The 14981-nt window shown below is 36.9% G+C and overlaps 1 protein-coding gene across 2 annotated transcripts in view; it reads left to right on the top strand.

The window, feature by feature from the left end:
• VWA8 (von Willebrand factor A domain containing 8) overlaps positions 1-14981 on the top strand; it is a 381245-nt gene that overhangs the window by 42449 nt on the left and 323815 nt on the right. For both annotated transcript variants that reach the window (XM_066237778.1, XM_066237777.1), the window contains exon 3: positions 12091-12221. In XM_066237778.1, coding sequence (XP_066093875.1) covers positions 12091-12221 — 131 coding nt within the window. The remainder of the gene's footprint in view (positions 1-12090; positions 12222-14981) is intronic.

The following is a 14981-nucleotide window of genomic DNA, read 5'->3' as shown; positions in this document are numbered from 1 at the left end:
TGCGCTTTCCTCTCTGTCTCTCTCTTCCCCTCCCGCAGCCAAGGCTCCATTGGAGCAAAGATGGCCCAGGCGCTGGGGATGGCTCTGTGGCCTCTGCCTCAGGCACTAGAGTGGCTCTGGTCGCAACATGGCGATGCCCAGGATGGGCAGAGCATTGCCCCCTGGTGGGCGTGCCGGGTGGATCCCGGTCAGGCGCATGCGGGAGTCTGTCTGACTGTCTCACCCTGTTTCCAGCTTCAGAAAAATGAAAAAAAAAATTTTTATTAATGGTAATGGGATGACATTAATAAATCAGGGTACATATATTCAAAGAAAACATGTCTAGGTTATTTTGTCATTAAATTATGTTGCATACCCCTCGCCCAAAGTCAGATTGTCCTCCGCCACCCTCTATCTAGTTCTCTGTGCCCCTCCCCCTCCCCCTAACTCTCTCCCTCCCTCCCTCCCATGTCCTCCCTCCCCCCACCCCTGGTAACCACCACACTCTTGTCCATGTCTCTTAGTCTCGTTTTTATGTTCCACCAATGTATGGAATCATGTAGTTCTTGTTTTTTTCTGATTTACTTATTTCACTCCGTATAATGTTATCAAGATCCCACCATTTTGCTGTAAATGATCTGATGTCATCATTTCTTATGGCTGAGTAGTATTCCATAGTGTATATGTGCCACATCTTCTTTATCCAGTCTTCTATTGAAGGGCTTTTTGGTTGTTTCCATGTCTTGGCCACTGTGAGCAGTGCTGCAATGAACATGGGGCTACATGTGTCTTTACGTATCAATGTTTCTGAGGTTTTGGGGTATATACCCAGTAGAGGGATTGCTGGGTCATAAGGTAGTTCTATTTGCAGTTTTTTGAGGAACCACCATACTTTCCTCCATAATGGTTGTACTACTTTACAGTCCCACCAACAGTGGATGAGAGTTCCCTTTTCTCCGCAGCCTCTCCAACATTTGCTATTACCCGTCTTGTTGATAATAGCTAATCTAACAGGGGTGAGGTGGTATCTCATTGTAGTTTTGATTTGCATTTCTCTAATAACTAATGAAGCTGAGCATCTTTTCATATATCTGTTGGCCATTTGTATCTCTTCCTGGGAGAAGTGTCTGTTCATGTCCTCTTCCCATTTTTTTATTGGATTGTTTGTTTGTTTGTTGTTGAGTTTTATGAGTTCTTTGTAAATTTTGGATATTAGGCCCTTATCTGAGCTGTTGTTTGAAAATATCAGTTCCCATTTAGTTGGCTGTCTGTTTATTTTGATATCAGTTTCTCTTGCTGAGCAAAAACTTTTTATTCTGATGTAGTCCCATTCATTTATCTTTGCCTTCACTTCTCTTGCCATTGGAGTCAAGTTCATAAAATGTTCTTTAAAACCCGGTCCATGATTTTAGTACCTATGTCTTCTTCTATGTATTTTATTGTTTCAGGTCTTATATTTAGGTCTTTGATCCATTTTGAATTAATTTTAGTACACGGGGACAGGCTGTGGTCGAGTTTCATTCTTTTGCATGTGGCTTTCCAGTTTTCCCAACACCATTTGTTGAAGAGGCTTTCTTTTCTCCATTGTGTGTTGTTGGCCCCTTTATCAAAGATTATTTGACCATATATATGTGGTTTTATTTCTGGGCTTTCTATTCTGTTCCATTGGTCTGAGTGTCTATTTTTTCTGCCAATACCATGCTGTTTTGATTATCGTGGCCCTATAATATAGTTTAAAGTCAGGTATTGTAATGCCCCCAGCTTCATTCTTTTTTCTTAGGATTGTTTTGGCTATTCGGGGTTTTTATAGTTCCATATAAGTCTGATGATTTTTTGTTCCATTTCTTTAAAAAATCTCATAGGAATTTTGATGGGAATTGTATTAAATTTATATATTGCTTTGGGTAATATGGCCATTTTAATTATATTTATTCTTCCTATCCAAGAACAAGGAATATTTTTCCATCTCATTGTGTCTTTTTCTATTTCTCTTAATGATGCCTTGTAGTTTTCATTATATAAGTCCTTTACATTCTTTGTTATGTTTATTCCTAGGTATTTTATTTTTTTTGTTGCAATCATGAAGGGGATTATTTTTTTGAGTTCGTTTTCTAATATTTCATTGATGGCATATAGAAAGGCTATGGACTTTTGTATGTTAATTTTGTATCCTGCGACCTTACTGTATTGGTTTATTGTTTCTAATAATCTTTTTGTGGAGTCCTTCGGGTTTTCGATGTATAGGATCATATCATCAGCAAAAAGTGATACCTTTACTTCTTCTTTTCTGATATGGATGCCTTTTATTTCTTTGTCTTGTCTGATTGCTCTGGCCAGAACTTCTAGCACCACGTTGAATAAGAGTGGAGAGAGTGGACAACCCTGTCTTGTTCCTGATTTAAGGTAGAAAGTCCTCAGTTTTATGCCGTTTAATATGATGTTGGCTGATGGTTTATCATATATGGCCTTTATCATGTTGAGATATTTTCCTTCTATACCCATTTTGTTGAGAGTCTTAAACATAAAATTGTGTTGTATTTTATCAAAAGCCTTTTCTGCATCTATTGATAAGATCATGTGGTTTTTGTTCTTTGTTTTGTTGATATGGTGTATTACGTTAACCGTTTTACGTATGTTGAACCATCCTTGAGATTCTGGGATCCATTTCTTCTAGATTGTTGTATTTGGTGGCATATAATTTTTCATAGTATTCTACAATAATTCTTTGTATATCTATGATGTCTGTGGTGATCTCTCCTCTTTCATTTTGGATTTTATTTATTTGAGTCCTGTGCCTTTTTTCCTTGGTGAGTCTTGCCAAGGGTTTGTCAATTTTGTTGATCTTTTCAAAGAACCAGCTCCTTGTTTTATTGATTTTTTCTATAGTTTTTCTGCTCTCTATTTCATTTATTTCTGCTCTGATTTTTATTATCTCCTTTCTTCGGCTGGTTTTGGGTTGTCTTTGTTCTTCTTTTTCTAGTTCCTTAAGGTGTGAAGTTAAGTGGTTTACTTGGACTCTCTCTTGTTTGTTCATATAGGCCTGAAGTGATATGAACTTTCCTCTTATTACTGCTTTTGCTGCATCCCAGAGATTCTGATATGTCGTATTTTCATTTTCATTTGTCTGTATATATCTTTTGATCTCTGCGCTTATTTATTCTTTGACCCATTCATTTTTTAGAAGTATGTTGTTTAGTTTCCACATTTTTGTAGGTTTTTCCCCCTCTTTTTTGCAGTTGAATTCTAGTTTCAAGGCTTTATGATCAGAAAATATGCTTGGTACAATTTCAATTTTTCTAAATTTGCTGATATTGTCTTTGTGGCCCAACATATGGTCAATTCTTGAGAATGTTCCATGTACACTAGAGAAAAATGTATACTCTGTCGTTTTGGGATGAAGTGTCCTGTAGATGTCTATCATATCCAGGTGTTCTAGTATTTCATTTAAGGCCACTATATCTTTATTGATTCTCTGTTTGGATGACCGATCTAGAGCCGTCAGTGGTGTATTGAGGTCTCCAAGTATGATTGTATTTTTGTTAGTTTTTGTTTTAAGGTCAATAAGTAGCTGTCTTATATATTTTGGTGCTCCTTGGTTTGGTGCATATATATTAAGGATTGTTATGTCTTCTTGATTCAACTTCCCTTTAATCATTATGAAATGACCATTTTTGTCTCTGAGAACTTTTTCTGTCTTGTAGTCAGCATTATTAGATATGAGTATTGCTACACCTGCTTTTTTTTGGGTGTTGTTTGCTTGGAGTATTGTTTTCCAGCCTTTCACTTTGAATTTGTTTTTATCCTTGTTGCTTAGATGTGTTTCTTGTAGGCAGCATATAGTTGGATTTTCTTTTTTAATCTATTCTGCTACTCTGTGTCTTTTTATTGGTAAGTTTAATCCATTTACATTTAGTGTAATTATTGACACTTGTGGGTTCCCTAATGCCATTTTATAAATTGCTTTCTGTTAGTTTTGTATCTTGTTTGATTCTTCTCTTTTGTTTTTCTATCATTTGTTTTTGTTTGTTGGTGTTCCATACTTCTTTCCTCTGTTGCTACCTTTTTTAAGTCAAGTGTTTTTGTGGTGGTTTTTTTAAGGGTGGTTACCATTAAGTAATGAAAAGGGTACCTACCATATTCATTGTAGTACCCTATCTTATGAGTATTTCTGCACTTCATCGTCCTTTGCTACTGTTAATCTCCATTCTCTCCCCCCTTTTTTTCCTTTGTTGTCACAGTTTAAGTTTGGTTTTATTGTGTTCTTGGTGGAGCTGTTACTTGTGGTGTTGTTTTCTTTTGTTCTTTGAATCTGGTTGGAAAACCCCCTTTAGTATTTCCTGGAGTGGGGGCTTTCTGCTGATAAATTCTCTCATCTTTTTTGTATTTGTGAATGTTTTTATATCTCCTTCGTACTTGAAGGATAGCTTTGATGGGTATAATATTCTTGGCTGAAAGTTCCTCTCTTTCAGGGCTTTAAATATTGGAGTCCACTCTCTTCTAGCTTGTAGAGTTTCTGCTGAGAAATCTGATGATAATCTAATAGGCCTTCCTTTATATGTTGTACTCTTCTTTTCCCTGGCTGCCTTGAGAATTTTTTCTTTGTCATTGGTTTGTGTCATCTTTATTATGATGTGCCTTGGAGTGGGTTTGTTGGGGTTAAGAAAACTCGGTGTTCTGTTTGCTTCTTGAATTTGAGGCTTTAGTTCTTTCCACAGGCTTGGGAAGTTCTCGTCTATTATTTGTTTGAGTATATTCTCCATTTTATTTTCTTTCTCTTCTCCCTCTGATATACCTATTATTCTTATATTATTCTTTCTGATGGAGTCAGACAATTCCTGTAGGGCTTCCTCGTTTTTTATTATTTTTGAGTCTCTTTTTTCTTCTCTCTGTTGTGCCTCAAGTTGTTTGTCTTCTATTTCACTAATCCTATCTTCTATCTGGGCTGTTCTGTTAGCTAAGCTTGTTACCTCGTTTTTCAGCTCGTGAATTGAGTTTTTCATTTCTGTTTGATTTGTTTTTATAGTTTCAATTTCCTTGGTAATATATTCTTTGTGTTCATTGAGTTGTTTTCTGATCTCCCTAAATTGCCTTTCTGTGTTTTCTTGTATATCTCTGAGTATTTTTAAGATTTCTATTTTAAATTCTCTGTCATTTAGCTCCAAGGCTTCCAATATGTTAAGTCTTTTCTCCATAGATTTTTTCCACATCTATTTGTGTTACCTCTCTTTCTTTGTATCCATAATATTCGCTTTCCTCTTTCTTATTGGCATCTGAGGGTGGTCTTGTTGATAGCACACAGGCGCACTCCCTCCGCGGCTTGAATGAACGTCCCTGTGGTAGTTAGCTTCCTCCACACCCTCATCTCTCAGATTCAAGTGATAACAGTCCTTTCGCTTTCAGTTTGCGTGGAACTCCGGAATGCTCTGAGGATAAATTTTTCTGTTTCTAGTTGATAAATTTGTTGTGATTTTGGGGAGATCTGTCGGACGCGCTGCTCACGGCGCCTTTTCCGTGACGTCACTCCCAAAACATCACTTTAATCAAAATACTGATCAAATAAATTGATTATTTCTCCCCCAAGTTTATTTGTGTCCTTTATAGTGTTTCCAGTTTCTCTATTCTCTGGTAGTCACTGATCTGCTTTATAGATTTATTTGGATATTTTAGAATTTTATATAAAGGAAATCATATAATATATACCATTTTTGTCAAGTTTTTATCATAGAACATAAGTTTTTTTGTGTTTTTTTTTTTTTGGCTGAGTAGAATTCCATTGTATGGAAATAAGTGCAGTTGGTTTATCTGTTCACCTGTTGATGGACATTGTTATTACATTTTGAGGTTCTTGAAATAAAACCGTTCTAAACATTATTTACACTTCTTTGTATTCATATATGCTTTTGTGTGTGTGTGTGTGTGTGTAAACACATAGTAGTGAAATGGCTGAATCACATGGTAAGTTTTGAACTTTTTAAGAAACTGCCATTCTGTTTTCCAAAGTGGTTGTATCATTTTATATTTCTTTATTGTTTTTTCTTAAGTCAGAGGAGGGGAGATAGTGAGACAGATTCCCACATGCGCCCTGACCAGGATCACTATCTAGAGCTGATGTTCAATCAACTGAGCTATTTTTAGTGCCTGAGGCTGATGTTTGGACCAACCCAGCCATTGGTTGTGGGAGGAGAAGAAAAAAATAAGGGGGAGAGAAAAGGGGAGAGAAGCAGATGGTTGCTTTTCTTGTGTGCCCTGACTGGGAATCAAACCTGGGATGTCCATATACCAGACTGATGCTCTATCCACTTTAGCCAGTCAGCCTGGGCCTCATTTTATATTTCTATCAGCAGTGAAAAAGAATTTCAGTTCCTCAATATTCTTGCTAAGTCTTGGCATGATCAGTCTCTAATATCCTTGCATACCTAGTTCTTACTGGCTGAGGGGCTGGACAAGGTGCTTTACGTATAATCCTCACAATAACCATTCTCAGTAAGTGTTATTCCCTTTCTTTTTAAAATAAGGAACCTTAGACCCAGAATATTCAGGACAGTACAGAATGAGAAATCACAAGTTGGTCTGTTTGGCTTCAAAGATTTTTTTTTTACACTATATTATATTGCCTCTTGGGATACTAAAACACCCTTACTAGTTTTGAAGGATTTATTATAATGGACTTTGAACTATGTATAATTTTCTGAAATTTTAATTTTAATATACATGACAAATTTGAGTCTATGGGGAGAGAAAATTATAATTTATATACTTTTAGTAAAATTATTTTAAAGCCCTTGAATATGCTTAGGTAAAATAGTACATATTTTTTTGAAACAAGTATTGGCTAGGAATTGAATAAGAAGTTTAGGCCAACATGAAGCAGATATTTTATTCTTACAGAGAGAAGGAAATTACAGCATGTAGGACCAAGGTCTCTGGTATTATTGGAGTCCTGGGAGATAGCACCTTGTGCCTGAAAACATTGAAGTTAGATTTCTCTTATGCACTGGGCTGTATTTATATTAGGTTATGCGTGGCAGTTTGGCAGTTTATTTTACAGATGTTTGTAATGTACAGTCTTACATCTTATTTCTATTTCTGAAATGCTTTTAAGTATGACTCATGTGTTCCTGAGACCATACTAAAAATATAGCTAGTTTCAAGCATTAATGTAAAATACACCACAAATACCACATGGCAGTACATAGTGCTTTCTCTCGGTGGTTTAATGCAGTTTCCTGACAATTTTTTTTTTGGACAAAATACACTATAATAAAATATGAGTAAGTGAAAATGGGCTTTTTTTTTTTGGAGAAACAAGTCCTCTGATAACATAATGTAAACAATAGAATGAATTTTAATAAAAGGAGTTACATGATATTATTGGTATCACCAAAATCCAAGAAATGTTATTAATGGCCAGAAAAGCAAGTCACTAAATTTGTTGGAGCCTGATGAGATCCACACTTATAGGGAAAATCTTGGACCTGAAGGTAGAACCCGTTAAAAAGATTTTGGAAGGGCAGTAGGACATGTCGCTGGAATGAAAGCTTTGGACTCAAACAGTTTAGGTCTCAATCTTGGTTTATGCACTTATCACCTGTGGACAAAGGGTACTGAGTATTTAATAAATGCTTATATGGTACTTATAAATGCCTGTTTAATCCTTGTAACAACTTTATAACTTAAGTTCATTTATCATCTCCATTATATCTTTGGAGGAACTGAGCATAGAGTGTTTAAATAGCTAAGGTTACACAGCTAGTAAACAGCAGCAGAATTGGGATTTGAGCATTCAGCCCATTTCTGTATGCTTACACGTTTTAGTCTGCTATCTTCTAGGATTGTTGTGAGATCTAGATGAGATACTGTACGAAAAATCATTTGTATTTTTACCAGGCATGTGAGAGGAATGCAGTAAATTGTAACAGTTATCATTACTATTATTGACAGAGATAAAAGAAGGGAAAAGAAGAGGTCTTTGTATAGATGTAGCATATACCACAAGCCCAGTCACAGGATCACGGGATCAGAAGCTGCCTATACATATGAGAAAAATCATTTGGCATTGAAATGTAGTGGTGATAGGTGACTTAGATACCCCGACATTTAGAAGCCGAATCTAAAGATAGAATTTATTCACTGCTGACTTGCCTTCCTGCCAGTTTCATCTTTCAGAAGGTAGAGGAAACTGAGAAAAACTCTCTGGGCTTAACTATGATTTAGAAATAACTCTTCAGTGGTTTTCAAGCAACATAACCCTTGGGGAAAACAAACGTTGACGCAACCACAGTGTTTCTCAGCAGCTTGCCGTGGACATACCAGGCAGATGGGACTGTCTTGGACGTTGTATTTAGCATCCTTAAATGTCAGCAGTGTACTGAATTATCCCTATCCCCCAAAGCTTTGCAACAACTGAGAGTCCCCCCCACTCCGCCCTGATGTTTCCAAATGCCTTCTGCAGGTGTAGAGAGAGCAGTGGCCATATTGCCACTAGCGGAGAACAGTGTTGAATGGCAGGAATACAGGAAGGGATTGCTGAGAATTGTCAGATGTGCCTTAGGTCAGTGGCTCTCAACACATAGGAGGATCATGCTAAACTGAAGACGTTCCCATGAGCATACTCAGGATTACACGCGACTCCCAGGGTTCCAGCTTTAACTAACTGTGCCTTTCTCTCCTACTTAAGAAAGTATGTTGGTGTACAAACTGCTCTGTGATTCTTGGTATAACTCTGTTTCTTCTCCAGTTTGCTAAAAAAAAAATAAAGTTTTTCTTAACCTCAGCGCTTTACTAACACTGACAACATGTGAAGGGCAGAACTTGCATTTGATTAGGAACTGCAGCCTTCAACTTTAAAAAAAATCGTGAAAATGAATATAGTTCTCAAGGTGAAGGTATTATGAAGCGATATAGAACTAAATTGAGAACCTGTAATTATGAATAGTTACAAATAAATAATAAAAGGTGGGAGGACGCTGAGGAGACCAACTTGGCTTTACCTTCCAGAACCTTTGAAATTTCATATTTTAAATAGTCAAGTCCAAGTAATGGAAAGTCAGGCACATTGCCAAAGTTGAATGCAAAGGGGTAACATAAAGCTGTAATAATAGTGTAGGGGTGACCTGTGGCCAAAGAAAGCTGAGATTTGTGAAAATTTAAAGAAAAAAACCCCAAAATGATAGAGGTTTTTAAAAAAATTATTGGGTTTTTTTTAGGTGAGAGGAGGGGAGATAGTGAGGCAGACTCCCACATGCCCCTGACTGAGATCCACCTGCCAACCCCATCTAGGGCTGATGCTTTAGTATCGAGCTTTTTAGCACCTGAGGCTGATGATTTCGGACGAACAGAGCTATCCTCAGCACTAGGAGCCACAGTTGAACCAATTGAGCCACTGGCTGTGAGAGGGGAAGAGAGAGAAAAGGGAGGGAGGGGAAGAGAAGCAGATGGTTGCTTCTCACGTGTGCCCTGACTGGGAATCGAACTCAGGACATTCATATGCCAGGTCAACTATCCACTGATCCACCAGGGCCTAAGTTATTAATAATATATTTGGTATCAGAGTAAGAAGAGGTAGTATGCAGTATAGGGAACATTGTATCAATATAATTTTACTGATAGAGAAATTAGAACTTTTTTTTTGTATTTTTCTGAAGTGAAAAGTGGAGGAGAGGCAGACAGACAGACTCCCACATGCACCCGACTGGGATCCACCCGGCATGCCCACCAAGGGGTGATGCTCTGCCCACCTGGGGCATTGCTCCGTTGTGGCAGGAGCCATTCTAGCACCTCAGGTGGAGGCCATGGAGCCATTCTCAGCGCCTGGGCCAACTTTGCTCCAATAGAGCCCTGGCTGGTTGTGGGAGGGGAAGAGAGAGAGAGAGAGAGAGAGAGAGAGAGAGAGAAAGAAAGAGAGAAAGGTGAGAGGGAAGGGAGAAGCAGATGGACGCTTATCGTGTGCCCTGGCTGGGAATCAAACTTGGGACTTCCACACACTGGGCTGATGCTCTACCACTTAGCCACCCAGCCAGGTCCCAAAGTTAGAACTTTTTAACTCTTATTTTGCTTCATCCTTAAACAACAAGTGGACTTGCTCATTTGGAATAAGAAAGAGTCAGTTGTATATCACAAAGATGGATTTAAGCCTGAAGTAGAAAAGAAAATAGTTAAGTGAACATCTGGTAGTTATGAGATTGACTCTCCAGGCTCAAATGAATTGCATACTAGCATTATGAAACTCCCTCTCTCTCTTTTTTTTTTTTTTTTTACAAAACTCTTTGATAGTTTCTGAAAGGTATGGTTCTTGGAGCAATGTTTCTTAACCTATTTTTCATTATTGCTCTCCTAAGGACCATTTTCCTGCAACTCTTTTTCCCAACCCCATGAAACTTCAGTACCACAGATATATTGCATTATCTGTTTATGTACAATGGCCCTTTACATGGATGACAGACCATTATAATATCTAAGAACTTCTCTCCAGTCCCCCTCTAGGAACCAGTTCTTGCTCCCTTAGGGGTGATATTCCCCTAAGGTGACATGCATATCCAGAAGGTTCATAGGGGAAGGAAGTAGAGGAGCCAGGCTCCCACTGAGGCAATGGGGCTCCTGACTTGCAGCCATGGGGCACTGGTTTGGGGAATTAGAAGATGCCTTGGGTTGAGCCCAGTGCCCAGGTCACCAACCAGTCTGCCCAAAACTTTGTTCTTGGTCTTTCTAGCAGAAGAAAATCAGAACTTTGTCTTTACTTTTCCTAATGATTAGATGTTTGCTTTTTGAGGGATTGGGGGAACTATCCCAGCAGCATTGTGTTGTCAGAGGGGGAAAAAAGAACAACTTTAGTCCTAGGTAAGTGTTCTTAGTTTAATCTTTGAACTCTTTCATGGCCTCACTAGGTGGTTAAATAAAATTTTAAAAGTATGGAATGCTCCATACTTATAAATATATATGTGTGTGTTTATGTATAAAATTCAATACAATATTAAAACAAACACTGTAGCCCATACCCAATTTAAGAACTAGAATATTGCCAGTGTCATTGATACTGTTTATGAGATCTGATTCCATGCCCAGGTGTCCATTATCCTGAATTTATCATTCTCATGCTTTTGCTTTTTCAAGCACTGTTTTATCACATGTATATATTTCTGATGAATTCAATTTGCTGGTTTATTGACTTTTATCAAAGTAGTATCACATGTGATTTATTCTGAGACTTAATTTTTTTTCACTCAGTATTATACCTTTTAAACATATTGTTGGAAGTAGTGATCGTTCATTCTGGGTTTTTTTGTCGTTATGTAATATTTCATTGTGTGTGTTTTTCTGTCTCCTGTGCCAGTTTTATTTTGAACAACACGTGTAGCTGTGAGTATTTTGTATGTCTCCTGCTGTACAAGGGTGGGAGTTTTTCTTGTGTATCTAGGAGAGTACTTGATGGTTCACTGGGTCATTTACAGATGCACAAAACATTTATTAACTCTGACATTTTAGAAAATGCTTAAGTGGAAGATGAGCAGATTGATGGGTGATTTAATAGTAGACAGAAGGGCATTGTATGGAGTAATTATTATCAAAAGGGTTGTTGTAGAAAAACAGACAAATTCTAAAGAAAGCATTTAGTCTTTATCAAATTTTTTAATTGTGAGGTTTGAGATCTTAGAACCCATTGCCAACTTAAGTTATAATATAGTTTTTAAAAAATTTTAAAGACTACAATAATCATTAATTGTCTGGGATGATTTGATCATAACCCCTTTTAGAACAGAAGGTTTGGACTATAAGACTGTGATAAAATAATGATACTATTCCTCATACCACACTTGAAAATCACTTTCATTCCTTTAGTGACACTTATAGGTAATTGTTCAAATGTTCTTATAAGCTTTTAAGTGTTATGTGACTCTTTGTGATATCATAAACTTTGTCCAATTTGAGTATTGATAGCGATGGTTTTATTGTAAAATACTATGAAACTTCACCAGGTGTATTTATCAATGTATGTGTGTATACCTGTGTGTGTGTATTTTAATATAATATACAATTTTTATTGATTGCTTGGAGGTTTATATTATATGTAGTAGTCTGAATTGCATTTTATTTTATCTTTTTTTTTCCTTAAAGTTTCAGACTCTCTGGCTCAATCTGTAGTTCAGCATCTGAGATGGATAATGCAGAAGGATCTCCTGGGGCAGGATGTCTTTCTAATAGGACCTCCTGGGCCTCTTCGACGCTCTATTGCTATGCAGTACCTGGTGAGAAGCCAATTCTTGTGCATTCCTAAGGATCTTAACATTGATGTGATTTTGGAGAATAAATTAATAATTTATAAAAATATCAGGATTACTAATTACTTAAAAAATTGTTTATGTTGAAGGATGATTTGTTTATAAAGAGTTTGGAATAAGTTATTTGGGAAGCAAATGTATTGCTTTTTATAGCTTTAGCAAATTTTTGCTATAACTAGAAAGTCCCCCACTTCCAGTGGGAAGGTAATATAAATTCAGTCAACGAGTAGCAGGTAGAATCAGCAACTCTGAGATTATAAAACAAAACTTAGTTTTATACTACTTAGGGAACATTCTTGTATCTCAGATCCACATTTTTTTTTTTGACAGAGAGAGAGTCAGAGAGAGGGATAGACAGGGACAGACAGACAGGAATGGAGAGATGAGAAGCATCAATCATTAGTTTTTCGTTGTGCATTGCAACACCTTAATTGTTCATTGATTGCTTTCTCATATGTGCCTTGACCGGGGGCCTTCAGCAGACCAAGTAACCCCTTGCTTCAGCCAGCGACCTTGGGTCCAAGCTGGTGAGCTTTTGCTCAAACCAGATGAGCCCGCACACAAGCTGGCGACCTTGGGGTCTCGAACCTGGGTCTTCCGCATCCCAGTCCAATGCTTTACCCACTGCGCCACCGCCTCTCAGATCCACATTTTAAAGGCCAAATAATTCTCTTGACTTTTTTATATTAAATGGTCTTGAAAGGGAGCCCAAAGCTTGTAAAAAGTCTTTTATGTGTTACACGCTCTTTTATTTTCCTTGAAATAGATGAGAAAACAAGTTTATTAACTCACTGAAGCTTTGTTCAGCTAGGAAATGATGCAGCTAGACTTCAAATCTCGTATTGTTTCCTCTTTCTGGCATGTTAGCCTCTTAAATGTTTGCAGTTCTCTGAGAACATTGTGACCTGTGTTGAAATATTCAATTCTTAACCCAAAATAAAAAATTTAGAAGATTTTTTTCTACTTTGACATCATTAATAGGCATTGTGCTAATGATTTGAGGAAGAATGCTGTCAAATAAGTTGTTTTGTTCTGGAGATACTTTTTAGGATGAAGCGAAAAATCTTGCTTAAATCTTCCTTGTGTTCCTGATGTTAAAGAATTGATTTCTATGCTATTGTATATATTGAAATATACTTTGTGTACTCTTTAGTGTCACTGGTAAATTTATTTTGCTACTCACTGAATCATGTAGGGGAGGAATGATAACACGATGAACAAGTCAGAACCTAACTGCCTCTAGCCCATACATTTCATATCTTTTGTTCCTAGAACCAGTTTGTGGGATATAATGTGCTATTGTATGCATTGTGTCCTCGCTTTGTTAATATACAAGGCAAATATGTCTTGCTTAAGAATGCGGAGTTAGCTACTGAGACACCTAAATCCAGATGAAGTCATTAAAGGCAGAAATTTGGGGGCATACTTGCTGAATCAATCTGAAATTAAGTAGAAAAAAAAAATTGATAGTTGTTTATATTTAAGTTATATAAAAAGGGTTTTATAGGTAGTTAAAAAAAACAACTCAACAGCCCACTGCCACCTGCCCCCTCAGCAAATCTGGTGTTTGTGAGCTTGCTCGGAGAGCTCTGCGAAGTGGCCACCGAGGGCCTGCGTGCTTGGTTTGGCTGATGATGAGGATAACTCCCTCGGTGTGGTAAGTCAGGGTGTTGCAGTGGTACAGTTGAGGTGAGAGACGTGCATCACTGTGTTGGCCAGTGTCAATGACAGGGTTTCAGAAGCAAGAAGTGGGTATCTGCTCAAAAGAGAACTTGCTACTTTACTCCAATATTGTGCTCTCACAGGCAATTCATTCTTATTTTAAAAAAACATCACTACTATGATGTGTGTTTTCTCTATTAATGTTTTTTCTTCTTTCCATATATACTTAAACTTACAGGTGCATGGGACTAGCACATTTTAAGAAAACTAATTAGCAATAATGGTATATTTTTATGAACATCACACAGAGATAAGGTGGAGAAAACAATCCTTTTTCTTAAGTATAAAGTAAATTAATTTGTTTTCCTTGCTTAGTAAAAACATATTGTATGCCTTATTCAGTTTTAGAATGTCATTGTTTTTAATTCAACATTGTAAAATCAAGGTTAATGTTAACTTTTGTTCATAGATATTACATGTAGGGCAAAATGACTTAAGGGATAGATAAGTTAATCTGAAGGAAATGGATTCTAGAGGTTTCCTTTCAAATCATATGTGATTTTTTGAGAGTGAATTAATTGTTTTTTTCTCTCCTCCTCTTCACTCTCCCCCTCCTCCTTTTCCTTCTTCTTTTCTTTCCTGAATAGCTATATATGTGTCTCTCTCTTCTGTTGACCTGTTGGTATTTACCTTATGTTTATACTTGGTAAAATGCCCAATGTCTAGTATATAATTGATGAACATTGGCTAATCAAATTAATTAATCTCAATCACCTTAAAAAAAATTGAACATTACTAGCAGAAATGGCTATTAATGGGGAGAAAACCAAGTAGCCAAATCATTACTCATGATATTTGAAAAGAATTCTATAGGAAACATTAAGATAAGATCTAATTTTGATTATTATTGCTTAAATAGTAAATAATTGTTAGGTGGTAAATTGTAAGGTGCAGTAAAAGTAGAATTCTACCTGTTTTAATTAAAGCTCAATTTATTGCATTTTTCTCAAAGCTGAGACCCAACAAATTTTAATCCAGAATGATATTTAAATGCTCTTCTCTAGG

This window comes from Saccopteryx bilineata, chromosome 6 (assembly GCF_036850765.1).
Source record: "Saccopteryx bilineata isolate mSacBil1 chromosome 6, mSacBil1_pri_phased_curated, whole genome shotgun sequence".
NCBI classification, from domain to species: Eukaryota; Metazoa; Chordata; class Mammalia; order Chiroptera; family Emballonuridae; genus Saccopteryx; species Saccopteryx bilineata.
The sequence above is the reverse complement of the archived record's forward strand: the minus strand, read 5'-3'. Positions and strand labels throughout refer to the sequence as shown.